Source organism: Melanaphis sacchari, unplaced genomic scaffold (assembly GCF_002803265.2).
Source record: "Melanaphis sacchari strain LSU unplaced genomic scaffold, SCAv2.0 Contig0_pilon_pilon, whole genome shotgun sequence".
Taxonomy (NCBI): domain Eukaryota; kingdom Metazoa; phylum Arthropoda; class Insecta; order Hemiptera; family Aphididae; genus Melanaphis; species Melanaphis sacchari.
Genome location: NW_020270366.1, coordinates 6,294,719 through 6,318,676, shown reverse-complemented (window position 1 = coordinate 6,318,676; position 23,958 = coordinate 6,294,719). Strand labels below are relative to the sequence as shown.

The following is a 23,958-nucleotide window of genomic DNA, read 5'->3' as shown; positions in this document are numbered from 1 at the left end:
AAATTATTTTTAAAATTGAATATGTTAAATCAGTTTTTAAAATTAGTTTGTTTAAAGTATTCTCTAAAATAGGTTTCAATTAATTGTTTAAACTAATTTTAACACTTGTTATGAATAAGTTTTTTCGTCCAACTCGAGGGTGTTTACATTAACATATTTGTATGGAATAGGATATCATTTTTAAAGCGAACGTAACGTTTCATTTATCTAATGCGTACCCACCAAATCTCGAGATCTATAAATGATATGGTATAATAAATAATAATACGCATACCTACGCAGTGGTTTTTTAAATATTTTATTGTTGTTGATATTCACTTATTTCGTTTTTTTCGGTCAGAAATACAACTAATAAATGAATAATGCTCATCATATCGTCATGCGAGTATTACCGTACAAGTTCAGCGAAAAAATGCTTTTACCGACAGTCGTCAGCGCGCTAAACACCGGTCAAACTAAGAGCAGCGATCCGATTTAAATGTAAACGTTATAAAGCGCGGCGGATACTCACTGCAGTTTTCTTCGTCGCTTCCGTCGGCGCAATCAGGCGTACCGGAACAGTGGAGAAATCCGGGAATGCAGGTGTTGTCTCGGCAACGGAACTGGTCGGACCGACACGTGGTGTTGTGGCATCGGTGCGGCGCTTCGTCGGATCCGTCGGCGCAGTCAACGCTGCCGTCGCACACCCACGACTGTATGACGCAATGACTGTGGTCGTCGCACTCAAACTCGGAAGAACGGCACTGCGAAACTCTGGTAGTTTCGGCGCAACCCTATAAGTGTTATACAATAAATGAATCAGAACTGATCGTGTAAAAGACGTACATCGTGAACAACTACGGTATATACCGTCAGTACGCACGCGATGCACTAGTCGATTTAACTCGACGAGGGTGTGTGTGTTGGAAGAAGAGGATGAGACAGTTCACGAGTAAAACAAATTCGGGTCAATCTCGAGAGGGCACGTGAAACAAAAAATTTGGTCTGAAAACATTTCGAAGTGGTTGTATACGTAGAATCCGGATCGGGTCGGCAAACATAATAATGTATGTTGTTTACTGTTTAAACATTACTCCCAGAGATTACAGAAATCAACCCCAACGCTGAAGCTTACGTTTAATAAATATTTTTCGGTTTGGTGGTTGTTAACTTATAAGTACTGAATAAAATAGCGATTAATTTGTTCAAAACTTTTAACTTACCGACATTCCTAAATAAAAAATTGAAAATCACAATTAATTAAAAGTTGTTATAATTTGTATACAAATGTACGATACATTTAAGTTATTATAAAAATTATTTATACATAAATACGTGCATTTCTGAAGTTTCACATTATTTATTTTAGAGATGAAGATAAAAAAACAGGAAAATCCTGGGAAACTCATATCATGTTTTTTCAAACCATTAAAATTTGTGAGATATCGCGAATTTTATAAATAAAAATAATATAATTTATGATAAATATATAACATTACGATAATATTCTGTAGTTAAAATAATCTAGTTTCATTTCTTGTAGTCTGTATCTATACGGTGGTCAAGAGAAAAAACTTATCGATACCTGTTTAATAATTTATTATGAGATTTTAGTATCATTATTATTATTATATTTATTATTTATTGTAGGATACCGAATGACGTTCTCATAGCATTGATGTAGTGAATTAGCCTACCCGGAACACCGTTTTATCCTAATGTAACATATTTTTGAAATGCATATACATTCACGTTATTTCAACATTATTTCATATTATTATATCATCAAACGTTTTGTAAACCGGAATTGTTGTTTTTGCAATTGGTGTAAATTATTTTGTAGTGTAACAATGAAGAGATACACAAATACTTGGCATTCTGTTTATCAGGTATAAAATTCAACATTTCTTTATTAATAGGAATGATTTTCGAAATTATTGTAAAATTTTTGAAATTTGATCTTTCGAATTTACGCTCATTAAAACTTATATACACATCAAAAGAAAAGCATCAACTTCAAAACATAATGGTTAAAAATATGATGAAGTTGAGCGCTAAATTCTTTGAACTTGTAATCGGAAATCATTGTAAAGAAAATTTAAAAATCCTAAATGTATACGTAGAATTTTCATGATATTAATAAACACTCAAATACCCACAAAAATTTGTGTTCACTCTTGCTAATATAGTATATATATACATGGCTGATCGTAAAACTTTACAAAATTATTTTTAGGTTTTAAAATTACAATGAATACAGATTATTAATTTCGTTTTATCATAATAATTGTTGTTTTTAGGCAATTATTTTATAAATGTAACTCTACAATCATCAGTCATCACTTACAATTTCATCAGTCTGGTCGGTACAATCGAAGTCACCATCGCAACGCCAGTTCAACGTTATGCAAGTATTGTCTTTGACGCACGCGAATTCGGACTCGGAGCATGTGATGTTAGGACAGTTGAGTTCATCCGTGCCATCTTGACAATCATCATCTCTGTCACACACCCATATCTTTTGAATACACTTTCCGTTACCACAAGTAAACTCGTCGTCTCTACATGTTTCATCTGCAATGGACGGAAGTATAATGAAAAAAAAAAAAAAACAAGTAATTAGCTACGGAAATTATAATATACACTTGAAATATATTCTAGTATACACATTTAAAGGCGTATAAATAATTCATTATTAGATTAATAGGTAGCGGATATAAAAGTTAAAGATATTAAGAAGAACGTTTTATTCAACCGACACCGAGAAAAACTGATAATGATGAAACTACTGGATATTATCAAATATACTTAAGAATAATAATAAAATAAAATATAAATATAATGATAATATATATTAAATAGGCAATGATGGATGTGATGGTATGTATAAACCAATCATCATATAGGAAAGGAGAAGAACGGTAAAAAAATCAAAAAGTTATCGTGTCGTCGCTTACTACACTCCTTCTCATCTGAGCCGTCCGAACAGTCGGGATTACCGTCACACATCCATGTCAGTGGAATGCACTCGCCTTTGGCTTTACGACAAGTGAATTCATCCGTATTGCATACACGTTTTTCTGAAATCATAACATAACAAGACTTTTGTACGAATTCATGCAAATAATGATGTTAAATGATGGACTCGAATAATGATTCGATGACTACTATATTATGTGATATTATTTTCAAATGATATATACACCTATAATGCATTAATACATGTGTCATGCTTGTGTGTGTTATTGTGTTATTTTGCTTTAGTATATATATATATATATATATTATTGTGTATAAGTGTTTATATACCTATGAATTACATTACATATCATATTATTAATTGGTAAATACATGTGATGACATAATTCATTCATATTGGCTATATTTATTTAGTATAATGTTCAAAACCTATGTAATCTCATTTTATAAAATGATCAAACAATTATATATTTATAAATATAATAATAAAATGTAAACATTATACGATTGTGTATATTAACAATTTCTACATAAGCTACTGTATACACAGCAGCCGACCTATCTAATTGGCTCGTCTTAAATCCCAGTTTTGAAACCTAGGACTTTTTTACCATGTATATACTTTGTTTGTTATGTACTTGATGGTTTTCAGTATTTGTTTGACGTTATTACGTTGTAAAATTGTTTCCCCAGCAACCCACGTCAAAAATAAAAAATCGAGATTGTAATTTGTTTTATGTTATTATTTAGAACGCTATTTATTTTAATTTGGTTCATAGTTTGTAGAATTTATTTGACTTATGGAAGTAGGGCATAGCCATTAGACCAAATCGAAGTGTTTTAGTTATGATTATATCACCATAATATTATAAGTTGGGTATTTTCGAGAATTTTTTTATGTAATATATGTTCATGCATTAAACTTTTTTTTTATTGAAAAAATTAGTTAAAACATAATTTATATTATATTTCGACATTTCAACCAAAATATTTTTTGAGATAAATAAACTGTACATAATTTATCATCTGATTATAGCGTTTAAAGAATCACCCGTACCTATATTGTATCTACAAAGCAAGAACAAAGATTAAAAAAAGTTAATCGTCAACATAATTATTCCTACATTTTATGCTTAAAAGATATAATAATAACATTTTTAAATATTAAATTAATGAATTTAAGGCATAATAATATAATAGTGCTTTTTTTAAACTTAAGCTTTGTTAGATAATAAAATCTAACAGGAATGATATATACGAAAAATAATATGAGACTTATCTGTGGATTTGTATGAACGGGAAACATCGTAAAAAATTTAATTTGAAAAAGAAAAAAATGACGAGAAAGTCGTGTAATAAATTATACGTTTTTTGAGAAAAGGAGAATGGTTTATTGTCGTGTTGATCAGTACATGGATGTATTTTTTACATAATTTCAAAGTTAGTGAATATATTTATATTCCATTTGCTGTGATATTATGGTTACTTCGTGCATACAACTGCGGTAGAGGAATAGAGAGGTAGGTTGTTGCGCCAGGGACGCCGACATTCTACCGGCAAATAGAATAGAGGTACGAAAAATAAAATAGTAATATTTTAGCATTATTTAGTTCCTGCTAACAAATATTATACGTAAATAAGTAATACATTTTTTTCCGAATATATAAATTTCATAAAATATTATTTTTATGTTGTTATTAAGTTTAATAGTATTTTTATTATTATACTGTTTCTAAAATTATTAGATGATAATTTTTTTAGATGAAATATAGGTGTCTACGCATAATAATTAATAAGCTACTGCGACCAGCTTTATGAAAATATTTGAAATAGTTACTCATACAAGGGAAAAATACATTTGTTATAAATTTAAATAATTAATAAAACTCATTTAACTAAGTATATTTTGATATTTATCTCGTATGGTTTAGTAAAATATAACTTGATACTTAAGTGGTAGAATGAAATTGAATAATAATAAAATTTTCTGTAATCAATATAAAAATTTCACGCTAGGTGAAAAATTGAGTAAAAATAAATATTATTCATAACTTATCCGTCAAAAGAAAATGTTTTATTTTTTTAAAGGCTTTTGATTTGAAATAATTACATTGTTGTCATTATTGTTGAGAACAACAATTGGAAATTGTCGTATTAAGTTTCAGTTAGAAAATAAAGCAACTTATAAGCACAATAAAAAAAAGTAACTTAATATTTTCAAGTAGTTAAGCCCTCTTCAAAACATTCGATTCTTTCTAATATAGTTGTTATACGGTCACGAACACAGTGAAGGATGCTTCGAAAATAACATATAAAAATAACAGTAAATAAAACCTGTCATTATTTCATCAACAACCGTGATGAAAATCAAAACGTGCTTGGATTGACAATCTATAATAGTTTTAAGTCATAAAAATGTTTTTGAGAAAATATGAAAATACTTCTTGTTTTTCTAAATTTTCGAACATTTATAAACGGTTAGAGAAAAATATAGTTAAAATAAACAATTAAGACAAATATAATATAATATTATAATGTTTTAAATATAAATATAAAAGGAACAACAATATATTACATTTTTACTGATGGTATGAAAATTTTATAGCCCATGTAAATATCGTATTTTTCAATTTTATGTAAGATGCTAAAAGTGTATAAGAGTAAAATTTATACTTTTTTTACCAAAACTGTTATTACTTTTTTTTACCAATATTATGGCAATTATAAATTTACGAGTAGACTGACATTTCAATTAAATGCGTTGTATATATTATATTAGATATTTGTTTGGGTTCTATATGGCGTTGAAATAGAATATATTATTTATAAATAGATTTATTTGCATTTAAAATAATTTATTTACCTAATTTTATTTATTTATAAATACATCATTTCATTTGAAATGCAAACTTTACATTTTCACAATTATATAATTTACTATATTATACAAGATTCATGTCGTTTTGAGATTTCTTAATTTATTATTCGTTGAATAATTTATTTCAAAAATACTTTTTAGGGCATCACAAATTTAAGTACAGAAATTTAAGATTTAAATGTTAATTGACAAGAAAATAACTCTGATTCAAATATAAAAATGAGATTTAGATAAAAAATGCCAGAATACACAATCATTGTTTGTGCTGGGGTGAACGAACTTAAGAAAAGAGTGCAACCCAGCATAGAAATAGTTGTCTATACATTTAAAAGTTTAATTGGTTTTATGTATATTTGGACGATATATTTAATAATTTAATTTATATACAGAAGCGTTGATTATAAAATAAATTGTTATATGATCAATGATGATACTATAGAAAATTAAACGATAGAACTGCCTAGATAATTGTCAGAAAAAAAATTTACATTTTTATAGAATATAATAATTGGAATGAGTTTTTTTTTTTTTGTTCGCAAAGATAGTATTTTAGTATTTTTATTGTCTAAACATTAAATTCATAGTACTTATAGTCATCGATAAATTATCGTCATTTGTTTTGTATAATATTATTTAAATAAACTCAATACAATATATTATTTAATTATTGGCTATTTAGTGGGCACTTACGGCATATTTTTGGATCTTCGTCGCTACCGTCTTTGCAATCTTCTTCGTTATCACATTGCCAGTGAAGCGCTATACAGTGTCCATTTCTACATTGAAATTCGTTTTCGGCACATGTGACATTTGCTATTCCTGCGAAAAATATAAACCATTAATATCTACACTATGTAATAACGCAAACGGCAATAAATTTGAACCGACATTTGACCGGGTGCGCTCCTGGGGAAACATAAAGCGCGTGCGATTTGATCTATCATAACTATATAATGTTATGTCGTTCTATAATACACGTTTTGACAGGCCGTACACATACAGTTTTCTAAATCGATTCAATTTATAAAACAGTAAATAATATACACAAAATCACGAACACTGTTGTTTGGTTTTATCATCATATAGAATGTATCTCATAGACTTATAAATAAAATATCTTAATATATCTACGCTGCGTATACCTTCTCGAGATGAAATTCGTTTAAGATCAATCATTATAGTATGCATATAATAAAGGTATTATAGTACATACATGCTGATTCACTAAGCATGCTCATCTCCATTTTTTTTCTTCTAATAATGAATTGATTGAAATTGCGATTTTTTGCATTTTTCAGTAGGTATATTTCATATTTTTTAATACATACGTATAGATTTTTATACTATTAAAGGAAGATGCTGTGATTTTTTTCAAATGAAAATCATATTTTTTTTTTTGTGAATTATTATTAAACAGATGACTGTTTCGAATATTTTGATATATCTAAATCTAAATTTATTTTTTAATTAAGTATTTAACTTTCTATATATATAAACTTTTAATAATTAGAATTTTCTTTGTGTAATAATCACTTAATTAAATATTTCACATTTTTTATATATTTTTCGTAAAATTTCTTTTTTTTAAATTATTATCTTAAATATATACATTTTAATAACTTGGAAACTATTCGTCATTTTATTTTTTTAAGATACATTGAAATTTAATAAAAACTTATCTGCATAAAACTTTATTTAAAAAAAGAAGTTTGTATCACCACATAAAGATACTTCTTAAATGGTATATATATATAAAAAAAAAGTATTTGAAAACATGGCCTTAAGAATACTAAAAATTAAAAAAATCAAAGTTTGAATAAAGTTATTTTCAGTTTGTGAATGTTTGGTGAATGACTAGGTATACCTAATGATCGTTTAAATGTCATTAGGTTCGATTTATTTTTTTGGCCGGGGTTCGCACAAGAAATAAATTTACATATATAGGTAATCGTCAAAGATTTTATCACACATTACATTTCGAAAGACTTCGTAGACAGACATTACGTGAAATCGAGTTATTGGCACGAGGTGTTTTTTACGACGTAACTATGATATCATTACAAGTAAGTATACGCGTGTTGTGCTTCTCCTACAGTACCTATGATAATCGTAAACCGATTTGCCTGAATGAGTAAAAAGGAAAATATTATATCGTATAGAGAAACAATTAAACCGTGTCGGCAGCCGTAACAGTATATAGCATACATACCTACTATTATCGTACATGCGCATACGAATGTGTGGTACAATATGTAGGTACCATTTACCCGAATGGAATTCTGGAAAACTCTGCACACGCATACATACACACACACACACATACAATTTTCGCCCGTCTCCTATCCCGCGATCCGTAATCTCATTTACCTCATTTCGCGGCACCTGATTTCCCCGGGGAACGGCAGGCGCAGTCAATTGAGCACACACACTTGCACATCACACATTCGCGCACGTGAATAAAAATAAAATAACCTCCGTGGACTTTGTTCGACCGTGGCGACGAGAGGGTTAAGTTTGTGCTTAAGTGCGGGGCGAGTGCAATACTTACGACTGTAGGTTAGGTACCCATGACGGTGAATTATGGAAAAAAAAGGAAAAACACCTCGGCGACTAAATTCCCATGGCATATTCACAGGTATGCCTGTCCTATGCGCATGACTATATGGATGATAATGTGGTATAGTAGTACAGTACCTATACATGATTTAAATCCTGAATGCACAGACGCACATAGACTGTAAACATTTTTACACGGGTCATACAATGCATATTATAAAGATCTTAAAACTATATCTATGTATGGTGTATTGTTTCTGTTGTATATTTTTATTTTATCCAAGTTTGGGATTTTAACCAATTCATTCAATTGGTACGGTAGAAATTATTCTTTCGAATAATACCTCCGCGTCGATGACACAAATTTTAAATTTTAAAAATGACAGATGGGAATATGCGCACGCCGTGTCACATACTCGCGCGTGAATCACATTTTTTATAACCAAAATACTTATCTAATATATACAGGTAGTGGGGAACATATACGTACATAATATGACATTGATATATCAAATAATTTTTCAATTCCGACATTCTCGAAATAATCCCGTCAATATTATAAAAACAATAAATACTTATCGACTTAAACTTATGCTATACCAATATATACTGACTGCGACGTATCACACACCCTACATTACATTTTGGGCGATAGCGAAGAATCCTCGGGGAAAAGGATGTTTATGCGTTCGCGATACGGTTTGATATTGTAATATATAATATTATAAGGTATTGGGATTCGATAGTCGACTGCACACGCACACATTCACATACATATTAAATTACACTTCCGGGGTTTATTTTTTCCGTGTGCAAAACTATCGGCACACGCACACGCCGCTATATGACGGCGGCGGAAATCAAATCGAATTTCGATTACTTCCGCTGTGATTTTCCATGCATTTATATAGAATTATAGATGTGATAGTCATGTGCCGCAGTCGCCTTTGTTGTTATGTTGATCCCATCTAAACTGTAGTAATAATTTTATTGTTCTGTTGCGTATACACACACACACACATATATATGTATATATATATAGTATTACCTATATGGTATTCGTATACGCGGGCACGATAACCGATGACGATAGGTTAGAGAAATAATTTTGGCGGTAACCGTACAAAATAGGAAGATCCACCGTATACAAAAACTCAGAAACTCCGTCTATTATATAATACTATATATCTATATAAAGCCGACTATTAGATATAGTAATGACGTGGTCCGAAATTCAAGCGGTTTTTTTTACAATAAGTATCATATTATTTGGTAGGTAAGTATTAAGTCGTATTATAAAACTTTCAAAATTAGCGGATAATTGACATAGACTTAGAGAATATAAGAATATTATAAATTGCAATTTATCGAGTTAAACGGCTAAACGCTCTTTACGCGACAGTTATAGTTTTAATCATTCCACTGAAAATAGATACATGACATAGCTATACATATATACATATACACAACATGTATGAACAATACCGATTATCATGGTATAATTAAAAAAGTGCAGTTTACCCGTGAGGCTATAGATGCAGCTTCTTCGTAACGTAAAACTATCATTTATATATAGGTAACAATATTTAATCACTTACATCTATGCAGTAATAAGGAATATTTAATAAATTATAATACTAATAATATAGATCATTGGATGAAATTAGTTTAAGTTTTTTCATACACTTACACAACAGTTAACAATGATATAGGTAGATGCTTTACATCAAATCTTTGTTTGAAGTAGTTTTTTCAAAAAATAGTAATATAAAAAGAACGTGTCGGCAAATGCAGGTAGAGGTAAATTTACGTATACTTCTATTAAACACTTCATAGGTAGGCGGTAGCTACTATATATATATATAATATATATGTATAAATATAAATATACCTATTTATTTTGCTCCTACTGAATTTAATTATTTCGATCCATTCATTAGCATCTTAATGGACATTATACTATGCAAAGACCGAGTGAACTTTCTTATTCTTCTCTCATTTTATTTTTTTTTCTTCTGTAGTGTAATGCGTACTTTTTAAATAAGAAATTAATGTGTAAGGTCATTAGGGAATAATGTCTGTTACGCCAAGTAATTGTATTTAAACGCAACGACTTTTATTTAGTATACGTTAGAATATTATACGCATGGAACTACTAATAACGATTCCAATTTGGACCATAATTTTAATTAAATATAATGGGGAAAAAAGCAGCAGATTATACAGCCGTAATAATTATAAACGGCCGGTCGGTTTTGGTTATTCTTTTAAGAACAATGTAAAAGATAGACACGTTGAAATTTACGCAGCATCAATTAGGTAATTTTTTTTTTTTTAGAGGCGAACTTTGTAACATTTAATGTAATTCAAAATTGTTCGCTATCAGTTAAAGAAAAAAAATCACCGAACAACAATTCAACCGTGAAAAAGAAAAATTGGTATTGTTTGGGTAAATCGAACAAAATGGAAACATGTAACTGGTGGACGGGATGGACCAATATTTTGAAGGAACGCTTAAAAAAAGAAAAACGGCGACATCGATGTCTAAAAGTGACTGGAACGACGAGGGGACTAAACTTTTCACGTTTCTCCAGGGATTGCGTTTGACTAGTGTTTATACCGTCTATAAAAGTTTTTTAAGCTCGGTTATACGTTTTGAATAATAATAAACTACAAAATACTTTCGTCGTTTATTGCTGTAGTATTAGAATTCCAAAATTATGATTTTATTCTGTAAAATATATATAATATATATATTATATTCTATAAGTGTTCAAATTAAACGCGTTATTATAAATATAATACCATAAATATAGACATATTATTTTTTAAATTACTATATAAATATAATTATTACCTTAAAATTTTTTAAATGACAGAATATAATTGATTATTCTTAAATGTAAAGTTTACTATTGACATATGTAAGTATGTCTAAGTACTTTAATATTATCCTCATAACACCAAGACTAGAAACATTATTTGTTTTCAAAAGTATTGTTAAGTATTTATTTATTCATTATTTATAAGTTATACTGAAATACAAGTAGTTTAGACTAAAGACGGTAATATGTGTTTACTTTACTAGTTATCATATCATAAGTTGAATAATGCATATGTTAATGTGATAAAATTGTATTTCCATTTTGTCAAAGTACCATTATTAAACATAACAATGAATATTTGATTCTGCCAGTATACATGTAATTTTAATCTGTCATTAGTAGACCTTCTAAAACTACAAACACTATTGTAAGCGAAAGTTTGTCACAATACAATTTGTGTATTGTAACTTTAATAGAAACAAACAAAAGAATACATTTTAGGAAATTCATTTATACATAAAACACATTTACCAATAACATTACTTATCGTTAAATTTTTTTAAGTAATTAAAATAGCGGAAATAATAATTTTAAAACAATTTAATTAAATAGTAATTGTTTTACCATAAAATAAACAACGATATATTATAAAGTTTGTCCCTTTATTATAACTCTTAGATAATTTGAAGACTAGTATAATATCTAAGACTATATAATCTACTTGTATAATGTTGATAAGTTTAGTACAATATAAAATAAAAAATTTTATCTAGCTCAACTATTCAATCACATTTACAACCAATTAGATCTTATACTTAAGAAATTTGGATACATTTTTTCTTATTTGGCATTGGCATTAAAATCAAGTCTTAAATTTTTGCCGACATTCTCGTGCATTTGGAAATATTTGACAATGCATCGATCCAAACATACACTTTCTCCTTTATTCAGCTCACCTGCCTTATGTTCTGGCTTGACACATTTCTTTCTACATGTTTCGGTCATGCGACCATACATATCAGCCATCATGTCTAATTCAACTTGTTGCAAGTTAGTGAGGTTTTGTGGTATTTGTACGGTTCCAGCCATAGTTATTTATATATTTTTGTACAAAGATGAAATTAAAATTTCCTTGAACTCTGATCGTATTCTCCTGTATTCGATAATCGCATACGTTCTCTAGCTTTCATACTATCATAACGCTTGGAATCGACATATCGCTTTGATAGGACAAATGAATAAAGACCACCAGTAATAACAATTGACCTAAAAAATAAAATTATAATTTTTAAGAAATTAATGATTCAATATTATTCAATTAAATTTCTTACAATATTATGTACAATTTAAATTTGGGTTAAATCATAATGATGAAACTTATTAAATACATATAGCAATTAAATTTAATTTTTTGCAACTAATTTATCTTAAAATTATATATTTGATATATTTAATTGCTTAAAATATTTTTTAAGGTTTTAGTATAATTACCTACTTGTTATCAATAACATAAACCAAATAAGTTTTTCATCAATTCAATTAGATATATTACTTAATAATAAAAATAAAAATAAATAACCTATTTTATATTATTATTTTAATTAATTTATAACTGCATAAATAGATAGATTAAATGATTAATTATACAAAATAAAGAGTTTGGTAGTTAATAAAATTTGAAAAATAAATTAACTATTTTACATATAATTATTGATAAATTATATAAATACCTATTTTATAATTTCATAGTTTGAATTAAAAGCAACCATACCAAATTTTTACATTAATCACAAGACAACTAACCAACAATATAAGTATTAAAATAATGGTGAGTATTGATTGTATTAGAAATATATTAAAAAAAAAAATTCCCTGAAGTAAGTAGCTCAATTGGGAGCCCTCCTACATCGCGCCTCTTTCACGATATATAAACCACCTAAATCATTAATACTTGTTGTGCAACATTTTGTATAGTTGTATATTTCTTTTAACTATAAAAAAAAAAAAAAAAAAAAGAAAAAGAAAAATAAATATATTAAGTAGTAAGTCATTAAAATATACACATCCAATTAATAAGATATTTTGATTTTAAGTCATATGAGGTGTAAACAAATCAAAAAAATAATATTTTTCTAACCTTTTTATTATATCCAATTAGAACATTCGTTGGATGGTTGCTTTTAGTAGAACGTCATTCAATTAGTTAATAAATAATTAAATAAGAAATAAATCGACTTTTTAACTAGATATCACCATATTATGTTATCACTAAATCAGTACCTAAATGTTAAAATTGATAACAATCGTGCTATTTAAAATTGATTCAAAATATGAGCGAAAGGTATCATTTAATTTATATTATGATACATAAAAACGTAATAATACATGATATGATTATAAACTACCATAATATTAATTCATAATTATTAATTATCTAATTAATGTTAATATAAACGACTTACCATCCAATGAAGACTTTCTGGAAGTGATTCAATTTCATGCTTTCCAAATCAACACATTTTAACAGACCGCTTTAATGATAGAACTGTTTTTAAAATTTAATATATTATTAAACTTATTCAAAAGAATAAGAAAAAATTTAAGACTTAAAACACGTGTTTGAGGACCGCACAGAAGAGAACGATAATGTTATCTGTATTCTGTGCTACTAGCAGCATAGTAGCCACTAGCCGTAACCATTCTGACGAGCGGCGCGCCCGGTTACGGCTATCGATTTCTTTTACAGTATGACCACACAACATAATATTTACCGTACAACACGATATAACAGTGACAGTTGCATTTTCATTCTAACGTAATAATAATACTACTGTATCAGGTACCTATAGAATATTAGTTATTACGGTAGTGTTGAATTCAGGAGATGAAGATTAGGTATTTATATATTTTATTAAAATGAAAATGAAGAGTAAGTTTTTTATGTACCAACATATTATAGAATATAAATAAAAAAAAATAATGAACACGTTATTATCAGTTATAGTTTTACTTTCACAAGTTCTCCTAAAGCTGGTAAACGCACTACGTGACAGACACGGATCCGTTTTTATTATTAGACATAAATTGTATATTTATACTTGCATGAACGATCAAAATAAGTTGTTTACGTAAAATATGTACAAAACAACCCGACGAAATATAGTGTAGGCTTCCAAAATATATGTATACTATTATACATACTACAGAGTACATACGTGTGGTATATATGTATTATAATGGTTTATAAAATCTAGAAAAATTGTAAAAAGTTTTATTTATCATATATAAAACATAAATGTACAATATTTAAATAACTGAAGACTACGTAGTAAAGGGAAAAGGGACATTTGTGTTTACTTTTACTTTTCATTGCAGCGCGAGGGCGCATTATTATTATATCTATATTTAGAATTTTAGCATCCAATGGCAAAATTTATATTTTTACAATTTTCTTATTATTTATCTGTGTATCTATACAGATAAACGTGATATTCTGAGAACTTTCGACGGCTATATATATATTATATGCATAACAACAATTTAAGTTTGTGTTCAAAATTAAAATATTGTTTGTTTTGTATTGGAAGCTTTTCCTTTTTAAGCTATTAAAGTCAACATGAATATAAATGGAAAAAAATAAATAAATGAAGAACTTGTTCATTCAGAAAATTATTTTACGAGAATCGATTCGAATTACAAAAAAATTGAAAATTAATATAATAATATAAAGTATAAACATAATTTATTAAATATCTATATAGTAATTATTTTTACATGAAAATAAAAACACTAAAATATAATCAATAAATTAATATATTATAAACATAGTACATCAATACATAACATATATAGTCATACGGCGTGGAGTTCTTTTAAACCTTTTTTTTTACCATTTTTAAAAAAAATTCTTTATTTGGTTTTAATCAGAGTATATTTATATGTAAATACAAAGTAGGTTAGTCATGAGTATATTACTATGACACGAGCTATAATTCAAAATGCAGTCATCAATATTTAATACGACTTTGGTGACTTGCAATTAATAATAAATATTCATATGTATAAGTCATAAGATAAACTAAATTTAAATCTATACCTAAAAAGTGATGTACCATGTACTCATATATACTATATTGAATCTTTTTTATAAATTAACTAAAAAAAGAGAAATGTTTATCTTTGGAATAGTATATAGAAGGTTTTAAGATTCAAAAAGGGAGGGATTATACTATTTAGATTTTATCCCTTACCTATCCCATCCTCTTATCCGTGCTTAAAATTTTTTCAACCAGGTCATCGACAACTGCAATTTCAATCCTCTCGTATAATATTATAATAGGTAATAGTTAATGAATACGTAATATTAAATTAATCCGATTGGCCTACCATGTATTTGCCACCCTTTGTATTTATGTATAGCCATAGCCATTGTATAATATATTTATAAATGACATAATTTATTACACGAGCCGGTCGCACGATATATAATAATATAAACATACATATAATGTATTAGTGTATTACAGCTTCAAAAATTCAATATCGAAAATACGCGTATGTCATAATATATGTTCTAAATACAATACAGATATTGCGTACATACCACACGATGGACGTCGTAGCATTAGCCGTTAATTGTGCGTCATCTTTATTCTTTCTCTTTATTTCTATAATATAATGTGTATACTGTTATACACACTTTCGCAGTCGCGCACATATACATAAATACACATACACTTATATTATATATATATAAAAATATAAACACACACACTTACAGTGTGATTTACCAAGCATGTTTGCCCCATCTTTTTATTTAATAATGAATTTATACACACTCTGGTTTTTGGAATTTTAAAATATACTTTGAGTGTATGTAATGGAATTCTTGAGGTTTTTGTAAGTACTACTAAAAAAGCGCACTGAGGCGGTACAAACTTCTGTTTTCAAATAAAACTGCCCTACCTTCCTTCTTTTTTGCTGTAAATTATTTAGTGGCTCATTTTTTGAAAATCTTAAAGTATATAATACAAAATTAAAACAGGTAGATTTTTAAGTTATTATAATATTTATATTAAGGATAATAGCCCTTAAAAATGATTTTACAATAATATAAATATTGTCAGATCAATAAAATTTGCAAAAATTTTCAAATTACTAAAACTCCCATATTTTCCTAGTTCATTATAATGAACCTCATATCTTTAAAATACAAATTTAAATAACTCATATACTACTCATTCAAATTTTAATTTTAATACGTCGTTATGATTAAAAAAAAATAAATAACCTCTAAATAATTTACAGTAGAAACGGGGGTTATAAATTGAAAAAACAGAAGCTAGACTCAAGATTTTTAGAATTTCATAATCTTTAAGTATAATATTTAAAAATTGAGTTGAAGGAAAATGGAGAGAGCATGCTTTGCGAATCATCCTGTACATGTTGGCAGCAGTATCAGGTCCTAATATTTATATACATATTATATTCACATAGATATCGATTTTCTTGTTATATATTATATACGAGGCGTGTATTTCAATAATTGTGTTATCAAAATGTTATCAAACTTTAGACACGACCGTGCCGCACCTAAAGCCGGGAGTCGCTCACCACGGTCTCTAATTTACGATGAGGGACGCTACCGCGGTTGCCACGATTTATTATTATTGCCAATTTATAGATAAACTCGACCACTGCCGTCACTTGTTCAAAAAGCAAACAACCGCAGCCAGATCATCCATTACTCTTTCGCAAGCCACCCTTCAGTACGCCGCACTATCATTTTTCCATTATTCGAGGTTGAGAGTGTTTTTATTATTAAAAAAAAAATTATATATATATGTATATAAACCTATATATTATATATACGGTATAAAAAGGGTAACCGCGTTATACTGCAGGCACACAAAAACTGGATAAAAAAAAATATACGCAGAACGGGGTTGATGGATGTGGTCACGCGTGCGCCTGCAGACCGAACACCGCGTACACCAAGGCCCTGTAGAGAGATAGAAAACAAAACGAATGCGCCGCGAGCGTAACATACACCCACGCACCGTCCATACCGTCCCACGGTCATGTTTCGGGTCCGATAGCCAAGGAGAATAACAGCGGTGTATTCGGAAAATGCGAGAGAACATAACGATTCACGAGCTATGAGGCAGAGGTGCCTTTGTAAAACATTGTACATCTATGTACTATATAGAGTGTATCTACAAAATAACGCGAGAAAACGCATTGATTAGAATTGTTATCGGAATATTTTTAATAGATTATTAATTATTATTATGAAATGTATCGTTTTGCAAAACGACATTACATGAAGTATATCTAATCACGTACTTACATAAATTTATTTATAGTAATTAATTATTCATTTAAATTTTTAAATGTCTTAATATACCTATGTATAGATTTATAAGTATGAGATCCTAGAACTGATGCTGGTTGCTAGTTGCCTCATATAATTTCACATAGGATTTTAAAATGGCATTAGATAATTTATACACTGTTAAATAAAATACAATATTATATAAATTTGTATTTGCACATATAGTTAGTATGATTAGGAATTTTACATATTTATAAAGTATAATAATATAATAAGTTTATTCCAGTCTAAAATATAAGAAGTAGAAAATTATAAAACGAAAACGTTATTATTAAAGATACCATTTTCTGAATTAAAATAAAAAATTTCAAAGTACAAAACTATAATGTCTGTATTCGTGTGGATAGATAAAAGAATATAATATAAAAATCTAATTAAATTTCGCGTTTGGAAGGATGCTAAAACTCCCTTAACGGCGTGCTAGCATTTAGTTAATGGCCCTTAGTTGCACCTATGATAAAATTGGTTATATTTTAGTACTCTTTATAGAATTCATGTATTAAATTAGAAGCTATAATAATTACTAGAAGCAGATTTACACCTCCTAGTAACTATGGTTGGTTTAAGAAGAAATTTATGGTAACAATTCCGTGATTGAACGTCTACTATCGCGTACTTGCCGACCTACAATCATTCAACTGTAGTGGAAATCAGTAAAATATATATGATCATAGAGAAATTTAAAACTATAATTTATTCAATATACATTATACATATATTCATATATTACATAAGTTTATACATTTCCGGTCAAGTTATTAGCTACATAACCTTTCGATGCTCTATAAATAAATACTATTTATTTATAGTCTCTTTGATCTGAGACGTTTCTCTACTGTCAATCATCAGTGTAGAGCCAGTGCGGTAATATAATGGTTATATTGCTATATGTATTATGTATACTAAATACATATAAAGTATAATATATATTACTATATAGTTAATAAGTACCTACGATGACAAACGTTTGTAGAACAAGAAGGTAGGGGTGGGTCAGCGACCATGAATTTCTTATTATAACCTCTCAATGATTATAATAAAATCCAAATACTTTTATTATATCTAAAACTCGTGAATGTTCAATATATGATATGTTTTCATTTTCGTACTCTGTATACGAAATAAATAATGCAAATAATTGTTTATTTTGTTTCTTTAGAGCGTTTGTTACATAAAAAACTAAAACGTGTCTGTGATCAGTTATTAGTGTTATTACTTATATATTTATGAAAATACCATTAAATTATGCAATATAAATATACGATATTTCCAACGTTTTTGTATCTATATAAAATATATTTTTATGATTAACTTTTATACAGAACATGTTTTTTTTTTTATTTAGGAGTGGTGACAATCAATTTAATTTTAATCGTATTCGTTTTTATTGATGTTATAAATAATAATATAATATGAACTACGTTCTTATTAAAACATTAAATTAAAAATAATGAAATAATAATTTAGGTATATTAATATTATCAAATTCTAAGTATTCTAAAGACCTTTACGGATAACATGTGTAGATTTAATACTATAAACTTTCTGGTATAGACATAAACTTTTTAGTAAGCGTAGTTTTAAACAACAAAGACACAAAATATATTCATTAAACTAAATTGATATACGCTGCTTAATGCCTTAAAGTTTATACTCTTCAAATAATTTCCAAGCAAAGTAAATCATTTTTTCTTGGGTCTTTATTTTTTATACTAGGTAGTTTAACGTGTATTGTAATTTTTATTTATTTAAATGGTTTTTAATATTTTAAGAATAAACAAGATTAATTGAAAAAAAAAATCAGACTACAAACTGTAAGTCATATGCAAGTCACTAAACATTTTTTCTTCTCAATAACGTGCTTTAGATTTATTTTTTGATAGATCTTTTAAAAATCATAAAAAAATAAATATTTTATAATGTAGGTTCTCTTTAAGAAATCACTCATGTTGGATTGTGTATATTAAAATGTCATTGAACATTTTTTGTACTTTTCTATTGAGCAAAAAAAAAAAAAAAAATTGAGAGAAAAATAAAAATGTTAATTTGTGATATTTTAATAATAGTTAATATTTTTGTAATATTTTTGATTATAATAGCGAGTTTTGAAATTACTAGGATTTCAAATTATTGTACACTCGTATCTCGTTTAAATTTAATATATTGAACACATGTATAATAGCTATGATATTATCAAATAATACTAACCGAAAAGTTATTCATAATTTCAAGATAAATCGATTTTGGAAATTAATATTTATTATTATTTGGTTTTTTTTATAGCCACACAATACATTTTTTATACGTAATATTACTGTTATAATAGAATGACGCATTATTTTTTTCTTCACGTACAGTTAATGATTATTTCTCTACGCATACATTATGCACACGTCACGGATGTGTTTTTGGTTGTGGTGAGCGTGCCTGTGTATGTTGTTTATTGTGTGGTTGTGTAAGCCACTGCCGTCACCACCACCTACACCTATCTATCAACCAGCCAACCTACCTACCTATACATCTACCATTTTTGGGGAAAAGTGTATGGGGATGAATGCAGCGGATGTGTCGACGAAGAATTAATTATACGAACGGCCGAGACATCACCGCACAAAGGTCCTAAACATAATAACGCATTATAGCGTGTTGGATAAGTCTAAAGCGGATGTTTGTGAGCGGCGTCTATATTATATATTATATTATAATAGTGGCTTTTGTATTAATATATTATACGTACAAGACGAGTTGGTTTGATAAACACAATAGGATTACAAGGAGATAAAAAAAAACCATCATTTCAATATTTTTTTACGACACTTAACATAATATTATTATATTTTAGATGCACGTGATGGCTCAATCAACAATCAATGTAGAGCGAAATGAAATTACGTGTCACGTTTTGCAAAAATTAGACGTATATTTTACCTTGGGTATTTTCTAAATTCTTATCCGGATATTATTGTAGGTAAACATATTGTGTTATTGTTTTATGTATAAGCCTACGAATATCAAGTCGTATAGAACACTGGAACAGGTCATTTTTTAGATATTTTGACTTCTGATAAAATATTATCACTAGTAAGTAGGTACTCAATTAAAAATTATTACAAATTTATAATTATAATGTGCGGTTGACGAAAATGACAAAATATTACTAAGGTTTTGAACTTGTCAATTTAGATATATTTACCATTTATCGAGATGCCTAAACATATTAAATATAATATATTAGTTAATAAGTTCCTACTAGATACTAGATAATTGAATACAGTGACAGACTATAGCGATCACAATGACGATGGAATGCCGACACATAGCACTTCTGCATAATTGTCAAGAACTACTCGACGTGACAAGCTGACAACGTACCTAGTTGTCGTTAAAACATTATTAGTAAAAAAAGAGTGGTTACAACAAATCTAAATGATCCTACTGAAACAGTTAAACCAATTGTTTTCAATCTTTTTAATAATGTGACACACTTCATCACTTACAAAATTTTCGTAATATACCAATTCATATAATATACGAAGCATATTTTATATATACATAAGTACACTATTTAGAGTTTAATTTATTAGAGGATTAATTATTCTTAAGTAAATTAATAAATGATGAAAAGATATGGTAGCTGAAATATTTATTTTTTATATATTATTATTGTGCAATAAAATAAAAATGCATCGATCAATGAGATACATATGCTCGACGTGTAGTGTATAAGTGTTTAATCCAAGAATGAACTGTCGACAAGCTGGCTATACGGGCACTTTGAGTAAAACTTCACAAGACTTTTGATCCTAAGGCTAGGTAGTTTAAATAATCTTTAATTTATTTTTCGTACTGCTCGTATACATAAATATATGAGGTAAGCCAATAGACTGGAAATTATTGTTTAGTGTACACATGGATTGTACCATACTATATTTGAATTTTTACCTTTGAGTTATGAATTTCCATTCTTCCCATCGTTCGAAAAATTCAAAAACATTATAAAAAATTCAATATAATAAATTATAATACAGTAGTTGCCGCTTATTGGATTCACGGTTAATTGACTTATTCGCATATTAGACTTAAAATGGCTGGTCCCGATTTGCATATATACTAACACACAGTCAAAAATTCGTCTATTCGACTCACACACCGGTTAATAGGGTCATTTAATAATTATACTACGTTACTTTAAGTAGAAGGATTTAGTAAAGAGGCAATTTTGACGTACCTATTTAAGCAACATAAATTCTACGAAGATATGATTATGAAGTTGACCGAAGAAGGGAAAATCCAATCAACCTTAGATGGATTTTTTATCAAAAAATTGATTAGATTTTACATACCTACAGATCATTTAATTTTATTTTTAATAACGTAGCTAGATTTTTATTTTTATATATATTTTAAATTTCAATAAATATATTTTAAATAAATAAGTTTTTAATTTTAAGCATTTTATACATTTTTTTGAGTCATTCGCTTTATTGACTCATTCGGTTAATGGACTCAAATAGTCAGGTCCCAAAGTGAGTCTAATAAGGGGCGATCACTGTAGTACACAAAATATACTCGTATGTATATCGTGTTGAACATAGGTATCTAAACTTTTGGAAATAAAAAATATTTTTATCATATTTTAAGGATAATTTTATTTTATTTCATTTTTATGAATTGTGAAACCTTCTAGAAAAAGATCCATTCGCCGGAAAACGCCAACGTCAGTATTTTTTTAGAAACAAAAGGTTTTTCGAAGGGATAGCCACTAAAGAAATGTTATCAATTTAAAAATGTCAATATTATGGAAGAATATAACTTTTTTTGGTGTCGTAAAATATTAAAATTACACCACACAGACAATTTACACTGCAAAACGTGTTTTAACAATCAATATTATTACATCTTTAAAAACACTTCGCCCTAATAGAAAGTACTAATAAAATTACATAACTCGTAAAAAGTATAAAATATTTAAGTAATAGCACCAAGTCGTTTTTGATGAAAAAGTAAAAATATTATAAATCATTTTAGCATAATTCTATTATATCTTTTATTTTTGAATCCTCAGTTCGAAATATTCCCACGAGTACATGGTAATATATTTATACGCAGTAGTCGAAAGTGCAGGGATAAAAAATATTTTAGGTTAACGATATCTGTCAAATATCTCATGTTATCTTTCCAATAATACAGGTTCATGTCATCTTAGTCCTGTCAATTGTCACATAACTAACACGCACTTCACTAAATTATAAACACTCCACAAATATGATAAATATATATTATAAAAGCGTATATGCGTATATCTCGATTCAAATTTGTTGAGGTGCTTTAATTGAAGCTGCGTAGATATATAATAGTTTTATGCGCAGCAATGAGAACGATGGGAAGACGCACGGTAAAATCCTTACAAGATAGACGATTATTTTCCCCAGGGTAAGGCAGCGGCGTATAATATTTACTATATTATATATTGCAGTGTGGTTAGAAAGTGACGAAGGATAATGATGCGAGCCCATATACATATGTACTTATATACATATATGTGTGTGAATATTATACGGCTCCCGCGTACATATGAGAACCTAATGGCTATAATATATAAAATTGACAGCTGTAACCACCGTATTTCGGGTCAAATACTTGTCAAAATATAAACGAACATTATTTTATTATTTCACGATAAACAATATTATAAAGCACATTGGCGATGTAATTTATTATAATATAATAATTGCTGCGGCGGGATAAGTAAACTATTATATAATTATGAACGTTAGCGAACTGCGATGAGTCTTGACGCGTCGTCAAGTACAATACATACTGAGTAGTCAGGACGAGACTTTAGCGGCGGTACATTATATGCGTGAGTTATTGTATATATACACAAGAGTTTTCAATTCGTCAAGAGGATTATGAGTTTCCAAATATCTAAAACTCATACTACGCGATCTTTTATAGTTCTATATACGATAAACATGTATGTGTGTGCGTATTGCATACGCAATATATACACTCTCGTCGTCGTCAACCTCTTATACATATAAAGCGTACGAGTTTCTCATAAATTATAAGCTTATTCGCCGATAGGAACTCCGATGAATATATATATATATATGTATACGTGTAGGAACGAGCTGGGACATGTGCATTGCAGCGTGTATGAATCAGCAGCGAAGGGCAGGACCATACGGGACCACCGCGGAAACTGCGAGAAATGCAGGATGGAGAGAAAAATAGAAAGAGAGAGATAAATAGAGAGGAGACAGTAAAAAAGAGTGAGAGAGATTTAGAGGGAGAAAGGGTGGAAGTGAGAGAGAAAATGAGAGAAATGAGAGAGAGAGTGAGTG

The 23,958-nt window shown here is 28.3% G+C and overlaps 3 protein-coding genes across 5 annotated transcripts in view; all 3 read right to left on the bottom strand.

The window, feature by feature from the left end:
* The window catches only part of LOC112592714 (very low-density lipoprotein receptor-like), a 77,861-nt gene that overhangs the window by 11,149 nt on the left and 42,754 nt on the right, over positions 1-23,958 (bottom strand). For 2 of the 3 annotated variants that reach the window (XM_025336870.1, XM_025336878.1), the window contains exons 3-6: positions 6,527-6,655; positions 2,937-3,059; positions 2,327-2,553; positions 512-773 (exon numbers count right to left, since the gene is read on the bottom strand). In XM_025336870.1, coding sequence (XP_025192655.1) covers positions 512-773; positions 2,327-2,553; positions 2,937-3,059; positions 6,527-6,655 — 741 coding nt within the window. The remainder of the gene's footprint in view (positions 1-511; positions 774-2,326; positions 2,554-2,936; positions 3,060-6,526; positions 6,656-23,958) is intronic. The other variant, XM_025336885.1, reaches the window with a different exon arrangement.
* On the bottom strand, positions 11,861-12,330 carry LOC112592736 (mitochondrial import inner membrane translocase subunit Tim10). Its single transcript, XM_025336892.1, has one exon. The coding sequence runs from the start codon at positions 12,304-12,306 to the stop codon at positions 12,058-12,060; it is 249 nt and encodes an 82-aa protein (XP_025192677.1). The 5' UTR covers positions 12,307-12,330; the 3' UTR covers positions 11,861-12,057.
* LOC112592746 lies at positions 12,320-13,873 on the bottom strand. Its single transcript, XM_025336900.1, has 2 exons — positions 13,680-13,873; positions 12,320-12,483 (listed from the first exon to the last, which is right to left on the bottom strand). Exons 1-2 carry the CDS (start codon positions 13,715-13,717, stop codon positions 12,339-12,341), a joined length of 183 nt encoding a protein of 60 aa, XP_025192685.1. The 5' UTR covers positions 13,718-13,873; the 3' UTR covers positions 12,320-12,338.